The following is a 27,902-nucleotide window of genomic DNA, read 5'->3' as shown; positions in this document are numbered from 1 at the left end:
TGGAGGATGGCCCACGTCCTTGGGCCCTGCACCCCATGGGAGACCAGGATAAGTACCTGACTCCTGCCATCGGATCAGTGCGGTGCGCCGGCCACGGCGGCCATTGGAGGGTGAACCAACGGCAAAAGGAAGACCTTTCTCTCTGTCTCTCTATCTACTCTGCCTGTAAAAAAAAAAAAAAAAAAAAAAAAAAACAAACTGCTTCTTGCACAGAATTATTGAAATTTCTGTATAAAATTACCTTCAGGGGGCTCGTTGTGGTGCAACACTGGCATCCCATAATGAACCATTGGTTCCAGTCCTGGCTGCTGTGCTTCTGATCCAGCTCCCTGCTAGTGCACCTGGGAAAGCAGCAGGAGATGGCCCAAGTGCTTGGGCCCTGCACCCAGACCCAGGAGGAGTTCCTGGTTGCTGACTTTGGCCTGGCCCACCCAGCTGGTGCAACTATTTGGGGAGTGAACCAGCAGACGCCGGAAGCTCTAACACTGCCTTTCAAACAAATGTCAAATCGCCTTCAGGCTATGTGTGTGAGGTATACACCAAGCACAAGCGAATGTCATGCTAAGACTTTGCTCCCACCCCCAAGATACCTACTTACACAAATATTACAAAATTGTTAACCACATGTATGAAATCTGAAAAAATTTCTGGATCCAAACATTTTGGAAAAGGGAGACTCTGCTGTTTTATTAACATCTCTAAAGTAGTAAATTCACCATTTTTCTTCTAACAAAAGGAAAGTATTGCACTTAGCGTGACGCCTGGCATCCCTCTAACCCTCACACGTCAGGCAGTGCTTAGCCCATTTTCCATGCGTGAGCAGAGGGCCTGGGCCAGGGACCTGAAGCAGCCTGACCCCGCGCCTGCATCTCCACGCCCCTGCCGCTGGGTTAGGCTCCCGAGAGCACCTCTGGCATGACCCTGGCCCAGCCCTCACGTTGCTGTCCTGTCGCTGTTTCTCAGCACGGGTGCCCTCCCACTGCACGGCCTGTGGGCGGGAGCACGCCCACCCCTCTCCAGAGCCTTGCATGGGGCTGGCTCTCCTGTGTGTTCAGCAAATGTTTGTTAGGCATCATAACTCACGAATCATCAAGTGTAGAGATACAGTGAATGTCTGCTGATTGAGATTTTTTTCTAGTCTGAGCTCCACAGTTTTCAAAGCATTGCAATTGCTTTCAATTTATGGTTAACTGGTAATAGTAATCTCTCATAAACTGGTTTTATAGTTAACTGTTCTGACATTCAAATCACAGACATTTTCTTTTGTAACTAAGCCTCTCGCTAGTCAAGCTCTGGATCAGTGAATCAGGACACCTCAGGTTTGAGCGAACTTCGCAGTGCCACTGGTTCAAGCCCTCCCTGGTACAGATCAGAAGACAGAGACAGAGGGGCAATGTGGCGTGGACACATCACCCGGGAGCTCTGTGGCCACAGAGGTGGGACGTAGCAGAGCCACGTGGCACACCCAACAGCACACCTACCGTATGTCTGGAGTTTTTCCATTAGGGTGTCTACATCAATGTGCAGCTGGACTTCTATAAACCTTCTTATAAATTTGTTTCTCAGGGCATTCTGAAGGAAAATAACAAATAATTATATTTTTCTCCTTATTGAATAAAACTTAGTACCATTACATGGAGAAAAGACACCAAGGAATCTATTTGAAAGGAGTTCTAAAACATCCCAATAAATAATGAGATGATGCAGTTAGAAGTTTACCTTAAAGACAAAAGCAGCAGTTATGAAAATTTAGGTTATAACTGAAATTACACTGAAGCAGAAAGCAGAATGAATTAATTCACTTGTGACTTCTGAGCACAATTTTCTGCGACGCTAACTGTGATCCTTCACTTTATACAAGATCCTTTCCTTCCTTGACATGACCTCTGCCACCAGGGTCAGGTGTAGACGGGGGATCATTCTTGCTAAACCTCTGGAGAAGGGTCCCAGCACTGGCCACGCCCCTCAGGAAGCACGTGTCTGTTTCCTGCACCGCTCCTCTCCCACCTCGGTGCCTCTCACTTTGCAGCAGCTGTCAATGCTTTACTGTGCAGAGGTCTCCAAAGCTGTTTTCTTCAACTTAATGAAACCTCACCCTTTTACATTTTGCAACAGGATGTGTGCCGCAGACACACAACAAGCAAAACAGGAAAAAGTGCCGATGCCTTGTGCGGCTCAACAGCAGGATCAGGACGTCAGGATTAATTCTGGAACCCCCTCTTCCTTAGAGACTGCTCTGCACACAGCCACCACAGAGCCTCAGGTCAGGAGAGGCCGGCTCACCTGCGCCTTCTCTCTCGAGCACTCTCGCGTCTAAGGATGAAACACTTGACCGTGACACCCTGGCGTTTGCTTTGTGGGGGAATCTGCTTGTCTCTCACCAGACGTTAGCTCTCTGCCAGTACAGGGTGCTTTAGGATGCACGGTGTCATCTGTCCCAGGAAACTCCCTCGGCTTTCACCACCAGGCAAGGCTGCTGCAGGCACGCAAAGGGGCTAACATTGCCATCTGGTGGCACAGTCGAGCCTTGCACACACGTGTCTACTGTAAACCCAGACCACAGCTCTTACAGAACATGGCCCCAGTGCTGAGAAGTAAAGAACACAGGGCATGTCTTCCTGTGGAAGTAAAGATGCAGGCAAACATAAGCTGTAAATATGACAGCAGTCCAGATGAAGCGTGCCCAGACGGCGCTTCTGCAGACCAAGGGCCCGTCACGGTGACGAAGGGCACCAAGTGGCTTTCACTGATGACTTCATGACTTGTTACACGAGCAGGGCGGGCACCCCTCTGGGTCCCCTGGTGCTCAGCGAGTTCTGCACTGGGCACACCGTCACCTTATCAGAGCCTAAACCGGTCACCGTCTGGCCACACAAAGTCTGATCTCCGTATTGACAAGTTAGTAACCTGCGAGCAGGCAGAGCAAAGGCGACACCCACAATAACCAGCAAGGCACACAGCCATGGCCGCCTGAGAACAAGGGCCTCAGAGCCCAGCTCCAAGGAGCAGAAGGGACCGGGCCCCCGCAGGGCTTGGACTGCATCTCAGCTTTCCTGGAGGCCGGCCTCCTCCAGCTGCTCCAGGCCACTGTCCACCACAGCCAGCCCGCTCCTCGGAGCTGCTGGGCTCTGTCTGGTAAGAGGCAACTCTGGCTGCATGAGCCCTCACAGCCTTGCCCAAGGTTCCTTCCATCGCAGGCCCTACCATGGGGCGTCCCCCCAGCTCCCGCTCTCCCTCCTCCCTCAGGGTCAGCTGTGCATCACCACCTGACCACCTTGCCACCGGCCCTCCCAGGCTCCCTCTTCTGGTGCACTCACAGCTGCTTCTGTGAGAAAATTCTTGCCCATCTCACCCCGCTTGGCATCCTCATCTCACCAGACCCAAACCCCCCAGTGGCCGTTCCTCTATGCCAAACCCAGCTCCAGGTGCCCGACACGTCCGACTACTGCCACCTTGGGACTACTATCATCTCCTCGTTCCACAGGCAAGAAACCCAAGACACGGGGACACGGAGTGGCCAGTGCAAGACCACAGAGCTGGTGGGAGAGGGCTGGGCCTCACACTGGGCCCACTGGCTCCGGAGTCCAAGCTCTGAACCTCGTCTAGTGGATCCGAAGTCAGCCAGGCAAGAACGCAGATGCAGGCACAAAGTTCTCGTGCTGCCAGGTTACAGGAGCTCAGAGCCACACAAAGCCAGGAGCTCCAGGTGACCTACCTGAAATAGTTTCACAGCCAACGACCGTCACACTCAGAAGAAATCGGAACACTCATTATATCAGTGTTTGTTCAACAACACGGAGTATTACAAACAGATCACGGACCTGGGCAACGTCGTCGTGTAGCAGGTGAAGTCACTCCTGCAACGTCAGCATCCCATATGGGCGCTGGTTCATGTCTCGGCTGCTTCACTTCCAGTCCAGCTACCAGCTAATGGCCCGGATAAAGCAGAGGAAGATGGCCCAATGCTTGGACCCCTGCCACCCATGTGGGAGACCTGGATGAAGCTCCAGGTTCCTGGCTTCAGCCTGGCCTAGTGCTGGCCATTGTGGCCATCTGGAGAACGACCCAGAGTTGGAAGATCTGTCTCTCCCCTTCTCTAATTCTTTCAAATAAATAAATCTCTTAAAAAAAAAAAGCAAAAGCAAAGCAAAGAATTGATCATGAAAATAGGCCCACAATTGAAAAGTACAGAAATCACCTAAACAGCATTGCTTTATTTAGAATTTAAAACATGGTGCGGGGGGGGGGGGGGGCAGTATACTGTGGCATAGCAGGTAAAGCTGCCACCTGCAGTGCCAGTTTGAGTCTCGGCTGTCCCACTTCCCATCAAGCTCTCTGCAATGGCCTGGGAAAGCAGTGGAAGGTGGCCCAAGTCCTTGAGCCCCTGCACCCACATGGGAGACCAGGAAGAAGCTCCTGGCTTTGGATCAGCCCAGCTTTGGCCACTGCGGCCAACTGGGGAGTGGACCAGTGGATCGAAGACTTCTCTCTCTCTCTCTCTCTCTCTCTCTCTGCCTTTCTGTAATTCTGACTTTTAAATAAATAAATCTTAAAAAAAATTTTAAAGCATGGGTAAATGGAGCCAGCACTGTGACATAGCAGGCTTAGCTTCCGCCCGCATTGCCCCATCGCATATGGCACCAGTTCATGTCCCAGCTGCTCCTCCTCCGATTCAGCTCTGCTGTGGCCTGGGAAAGCAGAGGAAGACGGCCCAAGTGCTTAAGGCCCTGCACACACGTGGGAGATCCAGAGGAGTCTCCTGCTGCAGATGAGCTCAGCTCGGCCATAGCAGCCATTTGGGGAGTGAGTCAGTGGATGGAAGACCTTTCTCTCTGTCTCTCCTTTTTTGTCTATGACTCTTTCATATAAAGAAGTAAAATCTTTAAAAAAAAAAAAAAAAACTAATAGCCAGTGCCGCGGCTCAACAGGCTAATCCTCCACCTGTGGCGCTGGCACCCGGGGTTCTAGTCCCGGTTGGGGTGTCAGATTCTGTCCCGGTTGCCCCTCTTCCAGTCCAGCTCTCTGCTGTGGCCCGGGAGTACAGTGGAGGATGGCCCAAGTGCTTGGGCCCTGCACCTGCACGGGAGACCAGGAGAAGCACCTGGTTCCCGGCTTCGGATCAGCGCAGCACCAGCCGCAGCGGCCACTGAGGGGTAAACCAATGGAAAAGAAAGACCTTTCTCTCTGTCTCTCTAACTCTGCCTGTCCAAAAAAAAAAACTAATAAAAAATGAATAAATGTTAAACATTAACCATTCTCACAATAATGCCATCTTTAAAAAGATTTATTTGAAAGTGAGAGAGAGACACACAGAGACAGAGAGATCTTCCATTTGCTGGTTCACTCCTCAAATGGCCACAGTGGCTAGAGCTGAGCCAATCTGAAGCCAAGAGCCAGAAGCCTCCTCCAATTTTCCTACGTGGGTGCAGGGGTCCAAGTACCTGGGCCATCCTCTGCTGCTTTCCCAGGCACACCAGTACGGAGCTAGATTGGAAGTTGAACAGCTGGGACTAGAACCAGCACCCATATGTGAAGCCAACATCATAGGCAGTGGCTTAGCTTGCCATACCACAGCACTGGCATCAATAATACCATCTTTCAGGAGTAAAACCCTGAAAATTCGTGAGATGTTTTCACACTATCCCAATTTTATGTCAATTTTACTAGTCCACCATGAAAACCACGCCAGACTCAGGTGTGTGGACCCAGACACAGCCCAGCAGGTGGCTCCCCCCACCCTCTTGGCGAAGGCAGTCACCACTCACCTGCAGCTGGCTGAACACCTGGCCACTCCCACTTCCCTGGAAAAGGCTGGACATCTTCAGCACTGTTTCCAATAGACCCTTCAGCTTGTCCACAAAATGAAAGGTATAATTCGCCTGCAAAAAGAAGCATGCTTGGGTCAGCCTCTGACGCCGCCATATTAGGATCAGCCCCATCCATCACAGTGTGCTCGCCCAAGCAAGGATCTCTCATTGCCACCGCAGGCTGGCTGACCCCTCACCCATCAGCGTGAAAGACCCTAGCACATCCTCCCTGTGATCTGGAGACCCTTCCCCTTGGCTCCTCCCATCCAGGACCAGCTCGTGTGCTCACCGCGGATCAGCTCACCATGTTGGGCTCAGGTTCAGTAGAGGGCAGAGCCCTAGCACATGCGATCAAATACAACAGTGGTCACCAACACCTCCTCAGAAATGTGTTTTCAACCAAGACCCACGTGTTTTGTTTTATGGAACCCAACACTAGCGAGGAGAGAGTAAAATTGGTGTCTTTATTCATCTACCGCTGCTGGCAGAGTACATTGGCACAAAACGTAGAAAATCATAAAAATATTCAGTCACATGCTATTTTCTCTCAAGATAAAAAGCCTATATCCTGGGGATACAGTTTAAATGAAACACAAAGTTCTACCGTGGAGACGTCTATTGCAATGTTGTTCTGTTTCGTGCTGGGAATGGTCTCCGAGCTGAGGAGGAGGTGGAGGAGGGTTTCGGGGTCCAATCACATCTTTCCACGGTCACGGGAGACCCTCCTGGTGGCACAGGCGCTAACAGCGGCCAGCACAGCCAAGAGAGGAAAACCTTAAGCCCTCAACTTCCAACTCCAAAATAACGTGGGTGGGGTTGCCACAGGCCTGAAGACACATTAACATCCCAACGTCTGGGGAGCAGCCTCGGCACAGGATAAAGGCGCAGTAAATGCCAGCTGTGCAGGCCAAAAAAGCATGCAGACATGCGGAAGGTGAGGGGCATTAACACGGCCGATCTAGAGGTCTATACAAGATTTTAAACCTGCAATAGAGACCATGCACATACATGTCTGTGCTTATATGTAAACCATAGGCCTATATAGCCAGTTATTATAAGTTAAATTCCCCTAATTTATCTCATAAATACACTCCCTTTTTAAATGCCCAAGAAATGTTTACAATATGCTAGAGTACAACAAAACCTGGAAGTATATAAATTTAAAGATGTGTTATGAATTTATAAGTTTAACAGAAGTTTGTGAAAACTTTTTTTTTTTAAATGTATTTATTTAAAAGAATTACTGAGAGACAGCAGAGAAACAGAGAGAGAAGAGAGATCTTCCATCTGCTGGTTCACCCCCCAAATGGCTGCAACGGCCAGGAATGGGCCAGGATCATCATGCAGGTCTCCCATGTGGGTGGCAGGGGCCCAACCACTTGGGCCATCCTCTGCTACCTTTCCCAGGCCATAGCTGCAGGGAGCTAGATAGGAAGTGGAACAGCTGAGACGAGAACCAGCACCCATAAGGGATGCTGGCATCACAGGCAGTGGTTTTACCCACTACACCACAAGTCCTGCTCCATGTAGACATTTTTGAAGTTAACAAATTGAAACCATAAAACTTTATCAAAAATATGAGTAAACTTTAGGAATTTATTCAGGAAATGATTTTACAGAAAATAATATTAGCCATCATTCAATACAAGCAAATTCAGACTCAAAGCTGTTTTTATTGCATTAAAAAGTAAAGTTAATTAAATAAGAATTCATTGACTATATCAATAAACTACTAATGCAGAAAACCTAAGGAAAGCAAAAGAATAAATAAATTTAGGGGCCAGCGCTGTGGCATAGCCATTAAAGCCGCCACCTGCAGTGCCGGCATCCCATATGAGTGCCAGTTCAAGTCCTGCTTGCTCCACTTCCTGTAGCTCCCTGCTATGGTCTGTGAAGCCAGCAGAAGATAGCCCCTGCACCCACATGGGAGACCCAGAAGAAGCTCCTGGCTTTGGATCGGCATGGCTCCAGCTGTTGCAGCCAAGTGTGGAGTGAACCAGCGGATAGAAGACCTCTCTCTCCCTTCCTCTCCCACCCTCTCCCTCCTCCTACCTCTTCCCCTCTCCCTCCCTTTCTCTGCCTCTCCTTCTCTCTGTGTGTAACTCTTTCAAATAAATAAGTAAATCTTTAAAAAAAATACAACTGATATAGAGAAGAAATACATGAGCTATTTCTCTAAACAAATATGCAAATCTCTGAAAGTCTACTTTTAACTTATTTGATCTTCACTAAAATATTAGGATATATATATAAATATTTATCACTGAATAACTTAATTGTATAATATTAACTAATGTTCTTCACAAATAATTTAAAACATTAACACTTAAAATAATTTAATGCCGGCGCCGCGGCTCACTAGGCTAATCCTCCACCTAGCGGCGCCGGCACCCCGAGTTCTAGTCCCAGTCGGGGCGCCAGATTCTGTCCCAGTTGCCCCTCTTCCAGGCCAGCTCTCTGCTGTGGCCAGGGAGTGCAGTGGAGGATGGCCCAAGTGCTTGGGCCCTGCACCCGCATGGGAGACCAGGAGAAGTACCTGGCTCCTGGCTTCGGATCAGCGCGGTGCACCAGCCACAGCGCACCAACCGCAGCGGCCATTGGAGGGTGCACCAACAGCAAAGGAAGACCTTTCTCTCTCTCTCTCTCTCTCACTGTCCACTCTGCCTGTCAAAAAAATAAAATAAAATAATTTAACAACCTTAGAAAACTAAGTGACTAAATGTGAAAAAGCCCTGAGGACAATTTTTAATTAAATAAATACTATCTCTGTTATCCTAGATGTTAAAGTCTCTGTGCAATGTGCTTTTCAAAGAAAAAATTATCAGTCATCTGCAGCAGGTTTACACACACATACACACACACATACACACACGATGACGTGGTCTGGAAATGGACGGACTCTGATGAAACAGGACTGAGAGCAGAAGCTTCAAGCACTGCCTGCCTTGGGGAGAAGCCATTACTTGGGGGCAGAGTGTCCAGCTCCAGGTCTCAGGAAGCAGACAACCAGAGCCTGCAGCTTCCCACACACCCAGTGAGGCAGGGTCAAAGGGCAACAACGTTATGCCAGAAGGACCTGGAGAAGGGCTTTTGCAGACAAAACACCGTTTCTCCCTGCTTCCACCCTGTTAAGTATCCCACTGCACCCTGGACACGACACAAGGGCCAGCAGAGAGAACTAGGAGCAGGAAGGGGGAGGGAAAGTGGTCAGGGTCCCAGGGTAGGAGGGAGAACACAGCCAAACGGAGTCTACAACCTCCGCTCCACGGAGACCGACTCAGACGCTCATCTCCCAGCCACAACCCAGCAATCAAAGGCCGCCTACATGGGCTCACTCCTCCGCGGACAGAGCAGGAGCCCTGCTGACAGCAGCAGCCCACACCAACAAGGGATGGGACCCATGCTGATAACAGGCGGACAGGAGGTGGCTCTCCTTCCCCCAGGGTGCACCAGCACAGGAGCTGCTACACAGGAAGCATCAGCCCAGACACGCAGTAGCTCACAGACAGCAGCAAGGAAGATTCTCCTGCACGTGGCCCTGCCTGGAGACACGACCTCCCCCCACAGCGAGAGGGGCCCCAACATGACAGAGGCCGGGCCTGCCGTGTCCTCTCCTCCTCTGATGGCCCAAGGCGCCAGGACCGCATCTGGAAGCTGAGCCTGGAGAAACTGTTCCCTTTGAGGCAGGAGGAGCCCAGGCAGTACCAGGTAAACACAGTAACTACAGAGCTGTGATAACCAGCACGTCGCTAGAGCCACAGCCCACAAAGTAGGCCAGCACCTGCATGTGAAACCTAAGCAGGATAGTACCTGGCAAACTGAAAGGTTTTAACATAGCGCCCGGAATCTTATAACACAACAGGCAAAATGCCAAGGGCACAAGCAGAACTCACCCATGATGCAAGAGCTAGAGGAAACGCAACCCAACTAAAAACATGCAATCGGTGCGTTGAAATCAGATGTTGCAATGAACTGGACAGTAAAGCAACCACTATAAAAATTCATCCGTAGCTATTAGAATTTGCCTTGAAAATTAACTAGCAGAAAATATTAAGAAAAAGATTTTTAGAAAAAAATAAAATTATCATATAGAATTGACACGCACAGTAACCAAAAGCACTCACTGGATGGTCTCGGCAGAAGGGAGATGAGGGGGGACAGAGTCAGCGAACCTGGTCAATAGTTTACCCAATCTGAGCAAGAACAACAACTCGGATGACTTCACAAAGTGACCAGAGCCTCCGGGGCCTGCAGGACAACAATAAAAACTCAACATTGCTGTCAGCAGAGTCCTAGAAAGACAGGAGACACAGGAGGGAACTGAAAGTATCAGAAGTAGTAATGACTGACATGGGTGGAATTCAAAATCCTACAGGCTCCAGCAGGGACACAAACTCCAGGGTGGAGAGAGAAAAGCTCACAGCAAGCCACACCGTAAGCTCTTGAGAACAGAAGACGGGAACCCTGGCTGCTGCCGGGCAAAAACTGCCTGGAAAGTCAGGACTGCAGACCCAGAGGTCAGCAGGTCCGGCCTCTGAGGCCACGGCAGTCGGTAGGAAGAGGCCGGGGCTCTCAGGCTGCGGGAAGCATGGCCCCTTGGGAATTCTGCGTCCAGGGTCAGCATCGTCAGGAGTGATAGGACGATAAAGACATTCTTAATGAGGGAGCACTACACAGCAATGCAAGAATTTCTAAATATCATATGTTCTCCCTGATCGGCGACTACTAACTGAGCACCAAAGGGGAAACTTGTTGAAATGAAATGGACACTGTGAGAAACAGTGACTTGATCAGCTCTTGTCCTGACTGTTGATGTACAACTTAATACTTTATCCATTTTAGTATTTTTTTTTGTTCTAATACCATTGGTTGAACTCTGTAATTAACACACAATTGTTCTTAGGTGTTTAAATTTTAACTGAAAAGTGATCCCTGTTAGGAATTTGGAAAACATTATGCTGAGTGAAATAAGTCAATCCCAAAGGGACAAATACCACTTGTTCTCCCTGATAGGTGACAACTAACTGAGCACCAAAAAGGAAACCTGTTAAAGTGAAATGAACACTATGAGAAACGGTGACTTGATCAGCCCTCACCCTGACTGTTGATGAGCAGCTTAATATGTTATCCCTCTTAGTATTTTTTTGTTTGTTCTACTTAATACTTTTGGTTGAATACTGTAATCAATACACAATTCTTCTTAAGTGCTGAACTTAACTGAAAAGTGATCGCTGTTAAATGTAAGAGTGGGAATAAGAGAGGGAAGAGATGTGCAATTCGGGACATGCTCAAGCTGACTTACTTCAAACGGTAGAGTTAGAAACATACTAGGGGATTCCAATTCAATCCCATCACAGTGGCATGTACCAATGCCATCTCACTAGTCCCAGTGATCAATTTCAGTTCACAATTGATCATACTGATAGGACTAAGAACCAAAGGGATCACAGAAACAAGAATAGTGTCTGCAAATACTAACTGATAGAATAAAAAAGGGAGAGAATGATCCAACATGGGAAGTGAGATACACAGCAGACCCATAGAATGGCAGATGTCCTAAACAGCACTCTGGCCTCAGAATCAGCCTTTAAGGCATGTGGATCCGGCTGAAAAGCCCATGAGAGTATTTTAGGCATGGAAAGCCTAGACACTCGGGGGGGGGGGGGGGGGAACCTAAATGAAAGATCTCTGCGAGTGAGATCCCAGTGGAAAGAATGGGTCATCAAAGGAGGAGGTACCTTTCTCTGAAGGGAGGAGAGAACTTCCACTTTGACCATGGCCTTGTCTAAATATGATCAGAGTCAGTGAACTCAGGGGGCTTCCATAGCCTTGGCAGCTCATGACAAGAGCCTAGGGTGATTACTGAGGCCATAAACAAGAGTGTCAATTTGTTAAGTCAGCAACAGGAGTCACTGTGTACTTACTCCTCATGTAGGATCTTTGTCCTTAGTGTGCTGTACATTGAGATTTAATGCTATAACTAGTACTCAAACAGTATTTTTCACTTTATGTTTCTGTGTGGGAGAAAACTGTTGAAATATTTACTTAATGTATGCTAAACTGATCTTCTGTATATAAAGAGAAACGAAAATGAATCTTGATGTGAATGGAAGGGGAGAGGGAGTAGGAAAGGGGAGGGTTGGGGGTGGGAGGGACGGTATGGGGGGGAAGCCATTGTAATCCATAAGCTGTACTTTGGAAATTTATATTCATTAAATAAAAGTTTGAAAGCAAAAAAAAAAAAAAGAAATATGGGAAGGAATCTTGGAGCACTGGGAAAGAGGAGAACAGAAAGAACAGAAATGTGGGTAAATGCAGTGAAGTCTCCTGGTCCTCACAAGTTTTCTGCATCACAACTGAGGGGTGACACGTAAGTTGCAACGCCGTCTGACAGCCTAGAGGCTCCCCAGCTCACAGTGTCGTCTTTGGTGTGACGGTGTGTCAACACACACGATGAATTTTGAATTTGGATCTTTCCCTGGGCTAGCAAGGAGAACTCTGGGCACCAGCACTGGCGTCCTGCCATCACAGGGAACCCGCTGACATGGCAGCATGCTGCGGGTGGCCCACAGGTTAGATGGGTTCACAGAATCTTCCACTTAGAATATGTCGGGCTTATCAGGATGTCGCCCCGTCATAAGAGGGGCACCTGAGCATTTAAAAGTGGGGGAGTTAAGGAGAACTAAGTGGAAGCAAGATTCTCACACTTGACTCTGGAGGTGAAATGTCAATACCAGCATGTATTCTAATAACCACAGCCACCACAAGTATCATGCAAAGAGTTGCATTCAAAAGCACTATTTTTAGGATGGGGATCCTAAAATCATTCTTTTCTTCATTATTTAATGAACAGAGAAAGTTCCCATCCTCTTGGCTCTCTCCTCAAATACCTTCCATGGCCAGGGATGGAAGAGGACAAAGTCATGAGCCAAGAACTCAGTACAAGCCCCCCACAGGCCTCCCACCTAGGTGGCAAGGACCCAACCACTTGAGTCATTGCTGCTGCCTCCCACGGTCTGCACAGCAGGAACCTGGAATCGGGAGCGGATCTGAGACTCACATCCAGGTACTCCAATGTGATATGAGGGCATCCTCACTTCTAGGTCAAACATCTACCTCCTAAAACCATCCTGTAGACTGAGAATCCTAAGAAATGGTCCAATAATCCACAGGAAGGAAAGAAAAGAAAAGCAAATCTAAGAGCCAGAAACTGGATAAACTCAGACATCCTCTAAGGTGTGAGTAAACAGACTGCGGTCCATACATGCCAGGGGAAGTGATTCACGGATGAGGAGTCCAAGGGAATTCTGTGTCCAATTCTGTGTCTGAGTCCTGACCAAACCACTGGCCAGTGAGCCAGAGTCGCGTTAGCCCCCTGGGCTCCGAGTAGTTGACCCACAAAGAGGTTGACGAAGCGTTTGGTTGGTGGTGGGTTGGTTGCTCCTCTTCCTTCCTCTCGTGTTGTTAACATGAGGTACTGGAAGCGGCTCCGAGTAGTTGACCCACAAAGAGGTTGACGAAGCGTTTGGTTGGTGGTGGGTTGGTTGCTCCTCTTCCTTCCTCTCTTGGGTGTTAACGTGAGGTATTAGAAGCGGCTTTGAAGACCAGAATGATGGAATCTCACAGACATACAAAGTCTGTAAAAGAGCAACACCCATGCCCATCCCACCTCACCCTGTCCTCAGTGTTGAACACTGGCTCCCCACACTCCCCCTGCACCCGTGTCTGATGGGTGCCCCTGCTCCTGAGGTAAAATCCACGTTTAAAACCAACAGTGCCAAGGAGGAAACTCAGGCCAAAATGAGTTGTAATCAACACAAGAAAACGTGTGCAACCCAGCACACGCGGCAATTCTGAGAGACAGTGTGAAGCTCGGCTTGCTGGCAGCACGGGGGACTCACCTTTCGAATGACCTGGTGGACCCCGGGCGTGTTGGGTGTGTACAGGATTTTCCCGTGGAGTACGGGTTTCAGGAAGGACCACACCACGGCACCATTTGCAGACTGCAGGATTTCCTGATACAGCTTCCAGCAAAACGGAGCTGTCAGCAATAAAAAGCAAAGTCTTCTGAGACACAGGATGCCGGGTTATTCGGCACCCACCATGCCCTACTTCTCAGGAGGTGCTCCGTTTTCATGACGCGATGCTGACGTGGGAAGGCAGGCAGGACTGTGTCCCGCTCCAGTGCGCAGCAGCTCTGGGCTCACGTGACCCTCTCACTGCAATGACTTGAAAAAAGGGAGAGGTAACCCTTGGGTATCCAGACTAATTTGGCAATAGGGCACTGAGTGATGACAAAGACACTTGAAAATTTGAAAGAAACAATAATAAATCTGTCTTACAAAGATTATACCCATTTCAACGTCACTGAGACCAGAGCTTGGTTTTTCTCATGAAAGCAGTCTTGCAAGTTGCTACTGAGTTTTGACACACCTGTGCAGAATTAGCAAGCTTACTACTTTGGGTACATTCAATTATCCAACTCAAACACTGAAATTCCTCATGTTGGCTCTTATTATTGTTGCAATGATACTCAGCTTTAAGATTTATTTATTTGAAAGGTAGAGTTACACAGAGAAAGAGGCAAAGAAAGAGAGAGAAAGAGAGGTCTTCCATCTGATGGTTCATTCCCCAATTGGCCGCAACAGCCAGGGCTGCGCCGATCCGAAGCCAGTAGCCAGGAGCTTCCTCTGGGTCTCCCACACAGGTGCAGGGGCCCAAGGACTTGGGCCATCTTCTACTGCTTTCCCAGGCCATAGCAGAGAGCTAGATAGAAAGTGGAGCAGCCGGATCTTGAACCAGCGGCCATATGGGATGTCGGCGCTTCAGGCCAGGATGTTAACCCACTGCACCACAGTGCCGGCCCCAATACTCAGTTTCAATTAAGAGTTTATTCAGGGCCGGCGCTGTGGCATAGCAGATAAAGCTGCCACCTGCAGTGCCCGCATCCCATGAGGGTGCTGGTTCAAGTCCCGGCTGCTCCACTTCCGATCCAGCTCCCTGCTAATGCACATGGAAAAGCAGCAGAGGACGGCCCAAGTTCTTGGGCCTGTGCACCCACGTTGGAGACCTGGAGGAGGCTCCTGGCTCTGCATCCGCTCACCTTCAACCCTTCTGGCCATTTGGGGAGTAAGCCAGCAGATGGAAGACCTCATTCTCTCTCTCTCACTACCTCCTCCGTAACCCTGTCTTTTGAATAAATCTTTAAAAAAAAAAAAAAAAGCTGACAAATATCTTATTGTAACTTTCTTTTACCCATGAAGAAAATATTTTCAATGGAAATTTCTTAGCTTTGACAACAGGATTCATAATATCCAAGATCTGTACAGTTGTGACCAATTTAACTTCATCTTCCCCAATTTTCTATATGAACAGGAAAAAAAAGCATTGAAAGTACACACATAGTTCAAAAAGTCCATGGAAATGAAACTAAGAGAAGTCTAGGATGGGCATTTGACCTAGCAACAGCAGTTAAACTGCCAGTGTCCCACACCAGAGTGCCCGAGTTCCAGTTCCAGCTCTGGCTCCCAATTCCAATTTCCCACCAGGGTAGGACTTAGGAGACAGTAGATGATGGCCCAAGTGATTGGGTTCCTACCACCCACGTGGGAGACCTGGACTGCATTCCTGATTCCTGGCTGCAGCCCCAGCTCAGTCCTGGCCACGGTGGGCATTTGAGGAGTGAACCTGGGAATGCAGGGAATAGGTATTCATATTTCTTTCTCTCTCTAATTAACAAAGATAAGTTTATTTTGATGCAAAACAATATTGAAATCCAGGGCAGACGTTTCACCTAGCACAAGGTTCCACATTCCATGTCGAAGTCCCTAGCTCCAATTCCTGATTCATCCCATACTAATGCAGACCCTGGGGGAGAGGGGGACAGCTGTGAGGGCTTTAATGATTGGGATCCTGCCCCTCACAATGAGACCTGGATCGAGTTCCCGTCTCTCAGCTTCAGACACTGCACATTCTTTCTTTGTTGCTGCCTCTCAAATTTAAAAATTGAAACTCGTGCAGAGAACATTCTTCAAAATGTTTGTGGAAAATGTGTATTATGAGAACTATGCATGCTTTTCCAATTATTTTTGTACCAAAATAAACTTATCTCTTAATTCCATGTTTTCATGCACCTTCTGAAGTACCCTCATACAATAAAATAGAAATAATCCCCTAAAGTATAAAAGAATGATTACATAAAATATTAAAGCATTAATTATAGAGGTTGATATTTTAACTTACTCTTTAAATTGCAAGCTCAATATAGAAAGCAGTAATTTTTATTTCAGAAAAGACTTAATCATTATATGCATAAAAATATTTGTCTTTAATTTTTATTCATGTTTTTAATTATTTATTTCTTTGAAAGGCAGAGACAGTGATCTGCTATGCACTAGCTCACTTCCCAAATGTCTGCATAGCCAGGGCTGGGCCAGATTGAACCCAGTAGCCCAGAACTCAATCCGCGTCTCCTGCGTAAGTGGCACAACCCCAAGGTCTTGAGCCATTGCCTGTCGCCTTCGGGTGCACAGCAGCAGGAAGCTGGAGTTGGAAGCAGAGCCACGACTCAAACCCAGGCACTCCAGGATAGGAGGCAGGCGTCCCCAGTGGCATCTCAGCTACTGCACCACACGCCCGCCCCGGAAAAGAAAGTTGAATACCGGCCTTCCGACATCGTCCCCTCGTGACTTGTGTGTACCCAGGCGGGCTATTAAACATTCTCAGGGCAGCTGTCATGTCTCCCGGAAAATGAGGCTGCCGCTAGAGTCTAATGATCAGCATGACAGCCATTTGAAATAAACGCATGCAGACGGTCTGCAGTGAGAGCTGGATGAACCAGAGGATGTGTTATTGGATTAGATGAACAAACAGGAACTCTAGAGAGACTGCCAGAGGGAGAGGGAGAGAGGGAGAGGGGGAGAGGGGGAGAGGGGGAGAGGGGGAGAGGGGGAGAGGGAGAGGGAGAGGGAGGGAGAGGGAGAGAGGCCCTGCCCCCACTGGTTGGCCTGAAGTACAAAGGGGCTGCTCGGTGACACAGGTGAGAGCATGAACCTGCGCCACGGCACTGTCTTCCAAAGCCGGCAGCCAGGGAGAGGCCGCCTATCGTGAAAGCAAAGGGGAAGTCCTGTGCTGGCAGGTGTCGGCTCCTACACAGAATGTTTAGTATAAAGCGGGCCAGTTATCAACATACAAACGAGAGGGAGAGAGGGAGAAGGAGAGGGAGAGAGGGAGGGAGAGAGGGAGAGGGAGAGAGAGGGAGAGACGGAGAGAGGGAGAGAGAGAGACAGGGAGGGAGGGAGAGAGGGAGGGAGGGAATGAGAATGAATATGAGGGAAAGATACAGCAAAAAAGAGTCAAACTCTGATGACCGTGGTGTGCACCTCTGCCACACTCCCCGGATATCTGACAGGTGCCCCAGCTGTCCACCAGCAGCACACGCTGACCTCCAAGGTGGCTCGAGGACACTGCTCTCTGGCTTCTCATCCTACACCAGCTGGAGAGATTTCCACGCTCCTCCTGCTCCCAGCACCTCCAGTAGACATCACCTCCTCCAACATACACCATCCTCCCAGCACCTCCAGTAGACATCACCTCCTCCAACATACACCATCCTCCCAGCACCTCCAGTAGACATCACCTCCTCCAACATACACCATCCTCCCAGCACCTCCAGTAGACATCACCTCCTCCAACATACACCATCCTCCTCCTCCCGGCACTCCCAGAAGCGGTACTGCGATTCCACGTCATGCAGGAGACTGCCGTGGCTCAGACAGCACCACGGGAGCAAAAGCCTGCAGCCTGTTATCAACAGGGCTGACGTGTCTAAGCCGCAACCCTCACCAGCTCACCAGCCCTTCTCAGCACAAGGCCAGGAAACCACACATGGTCGGCTCTCATCTGTAGCTCAGGCTCACATGTGACAAATCTGCAGGAGGACACGTTCAAGTCCTCTGTGTTCAAGGATACAGCCAGTCTGCAAGCGCCAGGGTGGTGACCACTGTCTTTGTGCCTGGGCCCTGCCCCCTCTGGTTGGCCTGAAGTACAAAGGGGCTGCTCAGTGACACAGGTGAGAGCATGAACCTGCGCCACGGCACTGTCTTCCAAAGCCGGCAGCCAGGGAGCAGCTGCCTATCGTGAAAGCAAAGGGGAAGTCCTGTGCTGGCAGGTGTCGGCTCCTACACAGAATGTTTGGGATAAAGCGGGCCAGTTAGCAACATACAAACGAGCCTACAACTACTAACGACTGTTGTCTTACTTGAATCCTCAGGAATGTTGAATTTCTCCTTGTCATCCTCCAAGAGCTCATTAACTCTGGGCAAATTAATGAAGCTGTTGGAATCACTGAGAAAAGATGCTTGGTCCTTGCAAACCATCTTCACCACAGTCTGGAAAGAGCCGAAGACTGACCCTCTGGCCAGGCCACTTCTTGGAACCTAGGGATGTAAGAAGGCACTTGCTACTACACCATGCTTTAAAGCAGTTCCCTGGCACACTCCTGAAAGGGTGTTCCTTTCTTCAATTGAATGTACAAAATGCTCAACAAGTCAGAGCTCAGAAGCCCTGGTCTGGTCTCGTCTGCCCTTCGGGCACCATTCAGATCGCTACAATGATTTTTCTGTGGCTAATACGCTAGAGGAAAAGCAAATTCATGCACATGCCCACATGCATGTGTTCATACATGTACACCCACGCACATACAGGAAGACACATGCTTACAACACATGTGTACACATATGCATGACACCTGTGCTTATACGTGTGCACAGCACATGTGTAGACACATGTGTATGCATACAAGTGCATATGTGTGCAGACTTACACATATGCACCTATATGCACTCATAGAAACAATCTATACACAACATATATGCACACATTTACACTCACACCAGCAAATCCTTGATGTTTATCCAGTAATAAATTATTAATCCATAAAACAGCACTAACTCAGACGAGCTCACAGGCTTAACTTGTGTTCCTGCCACCAAATCACTCTGGTATCAGAGCTGTCCAGATGACCCCTCGGCTGATGGGCACACCGGCCTCCTGCCGCCTCAGCAGCTCTGGGGGTGTGTGTCAGCTCCTGGTGCTACACTCCCATCGCCAGTGACCCTGGACTCCTCCTCCTCCTCCGCCAGACAAGGAGAATTCAAGCAAAAACGAATATCAAGCTGCCAACCTATTTCAAGTTTGTGTTTGCATTCGCCTCAAATGATCTGTAATTTGTAAGCCAATTATTTATATGTAAATAAATGTTTTTAAGGTTCTTGAAAGCAATTTGCTCTCCGAGTTAGGTTAAGCAGGCCCTTGAAGTCTCATCTGTGCGCATAATTGTGCTGGTGATTTCCGCTCCGCAGGCCATGCCTGGCCCGTCCCACCTCCACACTGGCACAATGTGCAGCCACACACACTTCGCAGTGTTCTATCAGTTGTCAGGGAGACGTGAAGCCTACGCTGCACCACCCAGGGGCCTCCAGAGACAGAAAAAGGCATTCCAAGTGCCTACATTTTGTTGTCTAATACGAACTTTAGACATTCAAAGAGAAATAACAGACACAAGGAACAAATACAAGAAAATAAAAAAGGGAGCAAAATCAAAACTTTCCCGGGGCAAGGATCAACCACGCACCTGCAGAAAGCCAGAGGTGTCCAGCAAGGCGTCAATTTCCAGGGTGTGAAGAAACGCAGGAAGGTGTCGGAGGACGTACTGGGCTCTGCCGAGCAAGGAGCTGAGGCTGGACACGACATCCGACAGGGAGTGGAGCAAGCCCCTGGCTTCGGGTGGTATCAGAGTCTTACGGGACAGAAACACAACGTCAGATACTCAACACCTGTACTCTCACAAGCACCCTTGGAGAGGGAAAACCTGGTGATTGGTTGGATTCTCTGACTTCAGAGCTATCTTTGCTGTCCTCTACAGGAGAAAAAAAAAAATAACCCCTTCATTAGTGGAGCCATAGCTCAGTGTTGCAAACCAAGACCATGTATGACCTACCGTTAGCAGTTAGCAGTCAAATCATTTTGGAAACATTTCTTACATCTCTCAGGTGACCAAGGTGGAAATTTAAGAGGTTCAGAACAAACCGTACCCACACAGGACGCAATTTACATTGATCGGCGGCTTTGCAATATTCATAACATGCACGCGTCATTCCAGTCCGGCCGGAGCCTGCGGATGCACAGTGCAGAGCCTGCTTCACGCACAAGGAATCCAAGGCTTGGAGAGCTCACAGCTTTCCCGGAGTCTCCAGTTACAGGGCTCAGGCCTGCAGACTTAGAGCCCATCAAGTCCTGCTGCGTGGTCACCACCCGCCACACCAGGCATTTGACTCACAAGTACTGCTTGCATTTTGTGAATTCTGCAGCGTGAATTCCACAGAGCCGGGGATTTTGCCAGCACTGATCTGCAGCTGCCGGGACAGGAGAGCATCTGGCAGTACTGCTGGCACAGTACTCGCTGGATAACAGATAAGTCCACCAATGCCACATCCTTCCATGGGGTTGGGAAGACGGACGAGTCCCACTCCTGCGTGTGTCATCTGCACACTGAATGTCCAGTTTTCTGCCTGGGGCAGAGGATCTGACTGCCGCTGTTCTCACTTTCGCACACTGGCCGCTGGCTCCCGGCCTCTGGGGCTCCGAGACCACAGCTTCATCCTCCACAGACGCGCTCTGCTGATAGGACTCCATCCCTCAGGACCAAGGCACGAGTCAGCAGAAGCGGACTGGCTTGGTCAGTTCTTCCACTCACCTAATTATAGCTGCTCTCTAGAACCGGCAGACGCTGCCCCCTGACGTGTGGTGGGCGTGACAGGGAGTTAGGCACAGCACCGGCACACCCAGCGGAATCTCTCAAGTGGCTGCAGGTACCCCCACGGCCAAGCGGAACAGAAGGTGTGCGGCTGTGGTAGCCGAAGTTGCACTGGGACGGATGCACGGCACCTGCCCTCCCATCTGAGCAGCCTCGGGCACTAGTCCCCTTCCGCTGGGCGCGCCCTGGGCAGACCTGATCAACGGCACCTGTGCCATCAATACTGGCATCGCTTTCACTCTGTCAGGGAGACGGAACCCAGCCCCCAACCTCAATCCCCCAGATGGGTCTTGGCAGAAACGATGGCCTTGTCAAAGTGACGACGGGAGCCTCGGAAACACCAGTCTCAGATGGGAGGCTGTTGTGCAGGTAGCAGAGTGGCCGCTGAAACACTGGCCCGCTAGTGGAGCCCTGTCCACTTCCCAGAAGGCATGGTGTACCTTGGGAGAGGGGTCTGTAACGGGCAAACAGGGAACTGAGCCGCCCAGCAAGCTGGCCACGAGAAACAATTCCACGAAGGTAGAGCGGAGCTTGCAAATGACGGGGACATTCGGGAACTGTCCATCCTCCTCTGAGCATTAATGCTGCTTACTCTGAAAATTACTTGGGCTTGGAATGAGCGTGTGTGTTCCAACGTTTACCCCCTGGATTCTCAGTGACAGAAGGCGGCGGAGGACAGCGGGAAGGGCAGTTCCCCCTCTCCTGATCCCAAGACCTCTCTCTCCTATACTCAGGGGACCCACGGCTGCCCGCAGCCCTGATGAGCCCAGATGTTGTGAAGCCACAGGTCCCTGAGCGGGAAACGGCTGAAGCAGGAGCAAGACCAATGCCTCAGGGTGAGAGCGAGGGATCGGGAAACACCAGCCATGATTTGGCCAGTGAAGGCCAGAGAGGAGCTTCTGGAAGGAGCAGCCCGAGGCCAAGGCTGGGAACCGGGCTGCCCATGTAGGGCCGGGGTCTGCACACGTTGGATCCGGGCTCGCCCTCGCACCAATCACCGCCCACATTCAGCTTTTCCCAACCCGTGTTGCCACCATTAGCTTCCTCTCCCTCCCTCTGGGTCAGGGCAGCAAAGGAGCTGGCACACAGGGTGGGGCTTTCTCTGCTGTCCACCCTTCCCCCTCCCACAGGGCAGGCTAGCTGGATACATCACTCCAACGGCCAGAAGCCATGGGGCCAGGATGTGAATGGGGGAGAAGGCCATGGCCTCAGTGGGGTGGGGCAGCACCCAACTCGGCAGTCTGGGGGCATGCCAGGCCCGCCCCAGCTTCCCCAAACACTACAGGAAGTAGTGTGCTAGGTCCCTAAAGAGAAGGGATGCACACCAAGCAGTTTTCCTCGTGATTCCCTAAATAATATGACGCCACAACGCACATAGCACTGGCATTGTGTGGGGGGGTGTAAGTAGCCCAGAGATGACTTAAGCTGTGTGGGGGGATGTGCACAGGCCCTGTGCAGCTGCTGCACCATCTTGCACAAGGGCCTTGAGCACCCATGGCTTCTGGGACCTGAGGGGGTCCTTCCCCAGGCCCTGGCAGCTACCAGGGCACAACCACACAGACCCCAGCAGCCAGGTCTCCTTACTTGGTAAACGAAGCTCCGCAGGTTCAGGTTCCGACCCATGGACACAAGCAGAGGGTACACCCGGGACCCGGGCAGGCCACAGAGCTCCTCCGTCACAAACCGAGACGTCTCGTCCTCGGGAAGCGTCAGCAGGAGGCGCAGGATTTCCTGATCACACCTTCCAGACAGAGCCGCGGTGAGGGCGCTCCAGAGAACCTGAGCCAGAGCGCAGGGTGGCCAGTGAGCACACCTGCCGGCACAGGCGCTGCCGGGAGGGCCCGAGCCCACTTCCCAGCCCCTGCTCGGCTCCCCACCTCCGGAAGGGCACTGCTTGGGAGAGTGTGCCCTAGTCTCCAACATCTCAGAAAGGTTAGGGTTAGTGTGTGAATATGCACTCGCGCGCTCGCTCTTGCTCTCTCACACACACACACACACACACACACACACACACACACACCTTAAGGAACTGACTCTTGCAGTTGCAGGGGTGACGAGCCCAAAGCCTGTGGGTGGGCCAGCAGGCCGGGGACCGAGGGAGGGGCTGCCGCTGAGTCAGGTGCAAGGCAGAATTCCCTCTCCCTTGGGCGACCTCCGTGTTTCTCTTCATGCTCCAGCTGATGGGACAAGGCCCACCCACTCTAAGCACAACGTGCTTTGCTCCACACCTGCCAATGTCAGCATTAACCTCACTCAGAACCACCTTCACAGGGACATTTAAAATAATGCCTGGCCAAGTACCCGAGAACGTGGGTCAGACCAGCGCACACAGAGTCGCTCCCGAGAAACGGCTGGGATGCAATCGCTATGAGCCGAGGTGCGAGTGTTGCAGACAAACCTGGTCACACCGGCTGAGCAGGAAGTCCCGGCTGTCACCCGGGGCTCGCAGGGCACACACCTCGCCAGGTTTTCCTTTACGCCTCCATTTCCAGACCCGCGCTCTGCAGCGAGCAGGAGGTCCCGCGGGAACGCCTGGAGGTGGGGTCCAGGCACTCACCCTCGGCTTCCTCAGAGAGGCCCCTGTGTTCGGCCCCATGAGGCAGACCCTGGAGGACACGTCCCTCGCAAAGGGGTGTTGTTCAAACAGTTCACGGGAGGTGCCAGGGCTTTCCGCGGGCATTGCCCAGCGCCGCCCAGTCCAGGCCTCTCCATGCCTGCCCGCAGAGCCCTGGCCTCCCTGGTCACCCAGCGCCTAGCTCTGGGCTCCCCATGCCTCAGAATCTGGTCCTGCTGTGAGCGTTGTTAAACAGCTCAGCACGACAGCCCCAGGGGCAAGTGTGCTGCCCTCTGTGGCGCTTCAGATTCTACCATTTACCTTCCGAAGACCTGACTGTGTCCCCTTCTGCTGTCGCTAGAGCAGAGTGGGTGGGGAGTGGGGTGGGGGCAGGAGGAATGAAGAACAAACGGAGACGACACTGAAGCACTTGGGCGCACACACCAACAGCGACTCCTTTCCAAAACAGCACAGGCAGCCGTTGCTGGGCTCTGCCAGCAAATCCTACGAGTGACCCAAAACACAGACGCCCAGCCCCGGAGGCCTTTCCAGGGTGTGGGTCTGGGAAGTTGTCATGGGATGAGGGACCTGGGGCAGGGGTCACCCTTCCCAAGAGCCTGGCACACGCACTCGGCCACTCCAATAGTTATCGGGGTGCTGGGCTGGTATCGATCCGGGTATTGATCTGGGTGTTTTCTGGGTACTGAGCTGCGTGTTCATCTGGGTAATGGTCAAGATGATAATCTAGGCATCTGAGTATTGATGGGCGTTTATCCGGGTACCTATCCGGGTATCGACCTGGGTGTTTACCTGGGTATCAGTCAAGATGATAATCTAGGCATCTGAGTATTGATGGGCGTTTATCTGGGTACCTATCCGGGTACCGACCTGGGTGTATACCTGGGTACTGGTCAAGATGATAATCTAGGCATCTGAGTATTGGTGGGCGTTTATCTGGGCACCTATCCAGGTATCGACCTGGGTGTTTACCTGGGTACTGGTCAAGATGATAATCTAGGCATCTGAGTATTGATGGGCGTTTATCCGGGTACCTATCCAGGTATCGACCTGGGTGTTTACCTGGGTATCAGTCAAGATGATAATCTAGGCATCTGAGTATTGATGGGCGTTTATCTGGGTATCAACCTGGGTGTTTACCTGGGTATCAGTCAAGATGATAATCTAGGCATCTGAGTATTGATGGGCATTTATCTGGGTATCGACCTGGGTGTTTATCTGGGTATCAGTCAAGATGATAATCTAGGCATCTGAGTATTGATGGGCATTTATCTGGGTATCGACCTGGGTGTTTATCTGGGTATCAGTCAAGATGATAATCTAGGCATCTGAGTATTGATGGGCGTTTATCCGGGTACCTATCCAGGTACCGACCTGGGTGTTTACCTGGGTATCAGTCAAGATGATAATCTAGGCATCTGAGTATTGATGGGCGTTTATCTGGGTACCTATCTGGGTATCGACCTGGGCGTTTTCTGAGTGATCTGGACGCTCATCTGGGTGCTGGTCGAGGCATTTGTCCGGGCACCTATCTGGGTATTGACCAGGGCGTTTATCTGGGTACCCGAGAACTGGTCTGGTTTAAAAATGAGAACGACCTGCAGGAAGTCGCTTGCCTCTTCAGCAGTGGCTCATTTCCTGAACTTCAGTGTCGCCAGCGTGAGGGGCAGCGGCACAGCCGCGAGGGGACACGGGGAGGGCGGCTCTGGCAGCCCAGCACCTGGCAGTGACCTACGGGCAGGTGGTGAGGACAGAGCCTGCGCCTGTCAGAGGGACAGAGGTGGCCCCAGAGGGTGGGAGGGGCGGCTGGGGCAGACGCTGTGAGCCGAGCCGGGCTTCGCGGCCAGGAGCGGAGGGCTGACTCCAGCCGGGTCCCCAGGGCCATGGGAGGAGCTTGGTCCCCAGGGTGGCACTGGTGGGGGAGGGGTGGAGCCTGGCGGCCAGGCGGCTCTCTGCGACCTCTAGGGTAGCCATCACAGGGGTTGTTATGAACAGGGCAAGCCTGGCCTTTCCTCCTGCTCTTCCAACAAAGCTGCCTCCACTAAGGCCCTTCGCCAGTGCCTGCGCCGGGACATCTGGACTGCCAGCCTCTAAAACCGGGAGCAAGAGAGACCCCTCCTCATGAAAGGGGACCGCCTGGGGATAAACGGCCACAGAGGCAAACGCGAGGGACGCAGCCACTCTGGCTCTTCCTGTGTGACCTCCCGAGAGTCACCGACAGCCTGTGATCCCGCCTGTGTCCATCCGGTAGGGGTGAAGTGAAGATCCAAGACCACACGGGGTGTTAGAATTCAATGGCACACAAAGCTCCGGACACAGGGGACAGCGTGCAGGAGCGCTCAGCTCCTACCAGGAGGCCGTCAGCAATGAGCTGCAAAGACAGATTTGACTCACAGGGTAGTTCTAGAAGTGAGAGGTGGATGGATCCAATGGTTGAGAAACACGACTCTGTGTGTGTGTGTGTGTGTGTGTGTGTGTGTGTGTCGGGGGGCGGGGGTGTGTGGATAAAGCGAATGAATCCCTTCTTTACTCCCAAAGAGACTGAGGAGACCCCTGCTTGTTTCCATAAGGGTAGAACTGGGTGGGGCAGAAGCAGCCACAGGCCTTGGCCCCACCTTGCCATGCCCTGCAGGTGGCTCCTGGCTCAGCACCACAGGCCCCGCCCCCACCTTGCTGTGCCCTGCAGGTGGCTCCTGGCTCAGCACCACAGGCCCCGCCCCCACCTTGCCGTGCCCTGCAGGTGGCTCCTGGCTCAGCACCACAGGCCCCGCCCCCACCTTGCCGTGCCCTGCAGGTGGCTCCTGGCTCAGCACCACAGGCCCTGCCCTGAGGTCAGCACGTGGCTGGCTGCACCTCTCCACAGCGCTGCTGTCTGGCCACCTCTGCACCCAGCCTTCCACCCCTGTTCCCAGCTCCCACTCTCCATCATCTACAGCTTCCACAAAGTCATGGAGAAAATGAAAGCCACCTCAGCTTCATTTTTTAAACCAATTTTGGAAATCAACGACAAATAACAATCCTGGCAGAATCCAGGTCGTGGATTTGTCAATGGAACCAACCTAAGACGAGGCAGGAAACTTGACCAGATGTACCACCGTCATTTCTTCTAGAGAAATAAAGCCACGGATAAGGATAACTTTGTATTGGAAGAAGCCCCCCAGGAGAGACCAGAACTCTCTGGGCAGCCCCTCCCCTTCCTAGAGGAGGAAGGAGAAGCCACAGAGGGAGGGAAGAAGGCAGGCAGGGAGAAGAAGAATTTTGGTTCAGCCCACTGAACAGTGTTCCCTGTGGCCAGCAGCAGCGTGCACTGTCTTACAGGATAAACCTGCAAACTGACCCCGAAACCACGGCAGAGAATCCCAAGGAGAAAGACAAGGAGGAGTCCAGCAAATGTGCTGCCAACTTCACCGTCTAGAAAATGCCAGGGTCTGGGGCCGGCGCTATGGCAGCAGGTAAAGCTGCCACCTGCAGTGCCGGCATCCCATATGGGCGCCAGTTTGAGTCCCAGCTGCTCCACTTCCAACCCAGCTCTCTGCCGTGGCCTGGGAAAGCAGTGGAAGGTGGCCCAAGTGCTTGGGCCCCTGCATCTGCGTAGGAGACTCGGAAGAAGCTCCTGGCTCCTGGTCAGAACAGCTCTGGCAACCATCTAGGGAGTGAAACAGAAGATGGACGACCCCTCTCTCTCTCCCTCTGCCTCTCTGTAATGCTGTCTTTCAAATAAATAAATAAACACACACACACACACACACACACACACACACACACACACCAGGGCCCAAAGAGCCAGCCCCACCCCAGCGCAAGCCCTGCTGGATCTGTAGGTAAATGCGGCTCCATGAACACACTGTGTTCAAATTGCATCATTATAAATTCCAATAGCAAAGTTGCAGCGCTTAAAAATAGCCCTTCCGATTACCTAACCGCCGGCGATTTAGGTGACCCCAGTGACTCACGCTGCCAAAGGCGCAGTGACGACACACAAAGTGGAAACTGCACAAAGCACTGCAACAAAAGCCTCTCCCTGGACATCCTCGGAATTGAGGCCTCGGAACACAGCCCTCGGGGCGCAGGGCGGCAGCGACACCCGGAGGCGGCTTGCTGACCAGCCAGCTCCCACCGGGAATAGCGGGGCCCAAACAGACGGCTCACAGGCCTTTGCATCTGAAAGGGACCGGGCCGGCAGCCTCTCAGGTTGACTCCATCCCCATTCCCTTTCCCATTACAGACTCCCGCAAAAAAAAAAAAAAAAAAAAGAAATTATCAATTCCCAACTTGACTCTCACTGGGATTAAACATGACAATAGGTCTGATCTGATTTCATCATCATTTAAAAAAAATCATCTATTATTTTTCACTTTATGTTTCTGTGTGGGAGCAAACTGTTGAAATCCTTACTTAAGGTATACTAAGCTGATCTGTATATTAAGATAATCGAAAATGAATCTTGATGTGAATGGAAGGGGAGAGGGAGTGGGAAAGGGGAGGGTTGTGGGTGGGAGGGACGGTATGGGGGGGGGGAAGCCATTGTAACCCATGAGTCGTACTTTGGAAATTTATATTCATTAAATAAAAGATAAAAACTAAAGATTCCAAACCAAAGCCGTGACTGTCCCTTTATAGGACAGCACACGAGGTTTGTGGGAAAAATCTCACCACTTCTCCCTGCCCCCCCACCTCCTCAGTATTTCTGTGCACACTGGTGTTTGAC

The 27,902-nt window shown here is 51.2% G+C and overlaps 1 protein-coding gene across 1 annotated transcript in view; it reads right to left on the bottom strand.

The window, feature by feature from the left end:
• The window catches only part of LOC103345127 (ATP-binding cassette sub-family A member 13), a 302,255-nt gene that overhangs the window by 258,776 nt on the left and 15,577 nt on the right, over positions 1-27,902 (bottom strand). Inside the window, exons 7-12 of the mRNA XM_089315631.1 lie at positions 22,207-22,401; positions 19,441-19,605; positions 18,067-18,244; positions 13,709-13,848; positions 5,766-5,879; positions 1,482-1,572 (exon numbers count right to left, since the gene is read on the bottom strand). Coding sequence (XP_089171757.1) covers positions 1,482-1,572; positions 5,766-5,879; positions 13,709-13,848; positions 18,067-18,244; positions 19,441-19,605; positions 22,207-22,401 — 883 coding nt within the window. The remainder of the gene's footprint in view (positions 1-1,481; positions 1,573-5,765; positions 5,880-13,708; positions 13,849-18,066; positions 18,245-19,440; positions 19,606-22,206; positions 22,402-27,902) is intronic.

Source organism: Oryctolagus cuniculus, chromosome 16, assembly GCF_051225735.1.
Source record: "Oryctolagus cuniculus isolate XC-2025 breed Fujian yellow rabbit chromosome 16, ASM5122573v1, whole genome shotgun sequence".
NCBI lineage: Eukaryota > Metazoa > Chordata > Mammalia > Lagomorpha > Leporidae > Oryctolagus > Oryctolagus cuniculus.
This window is presented reverse-complemented; position numbering and strand designations above follow the sequence as displayed.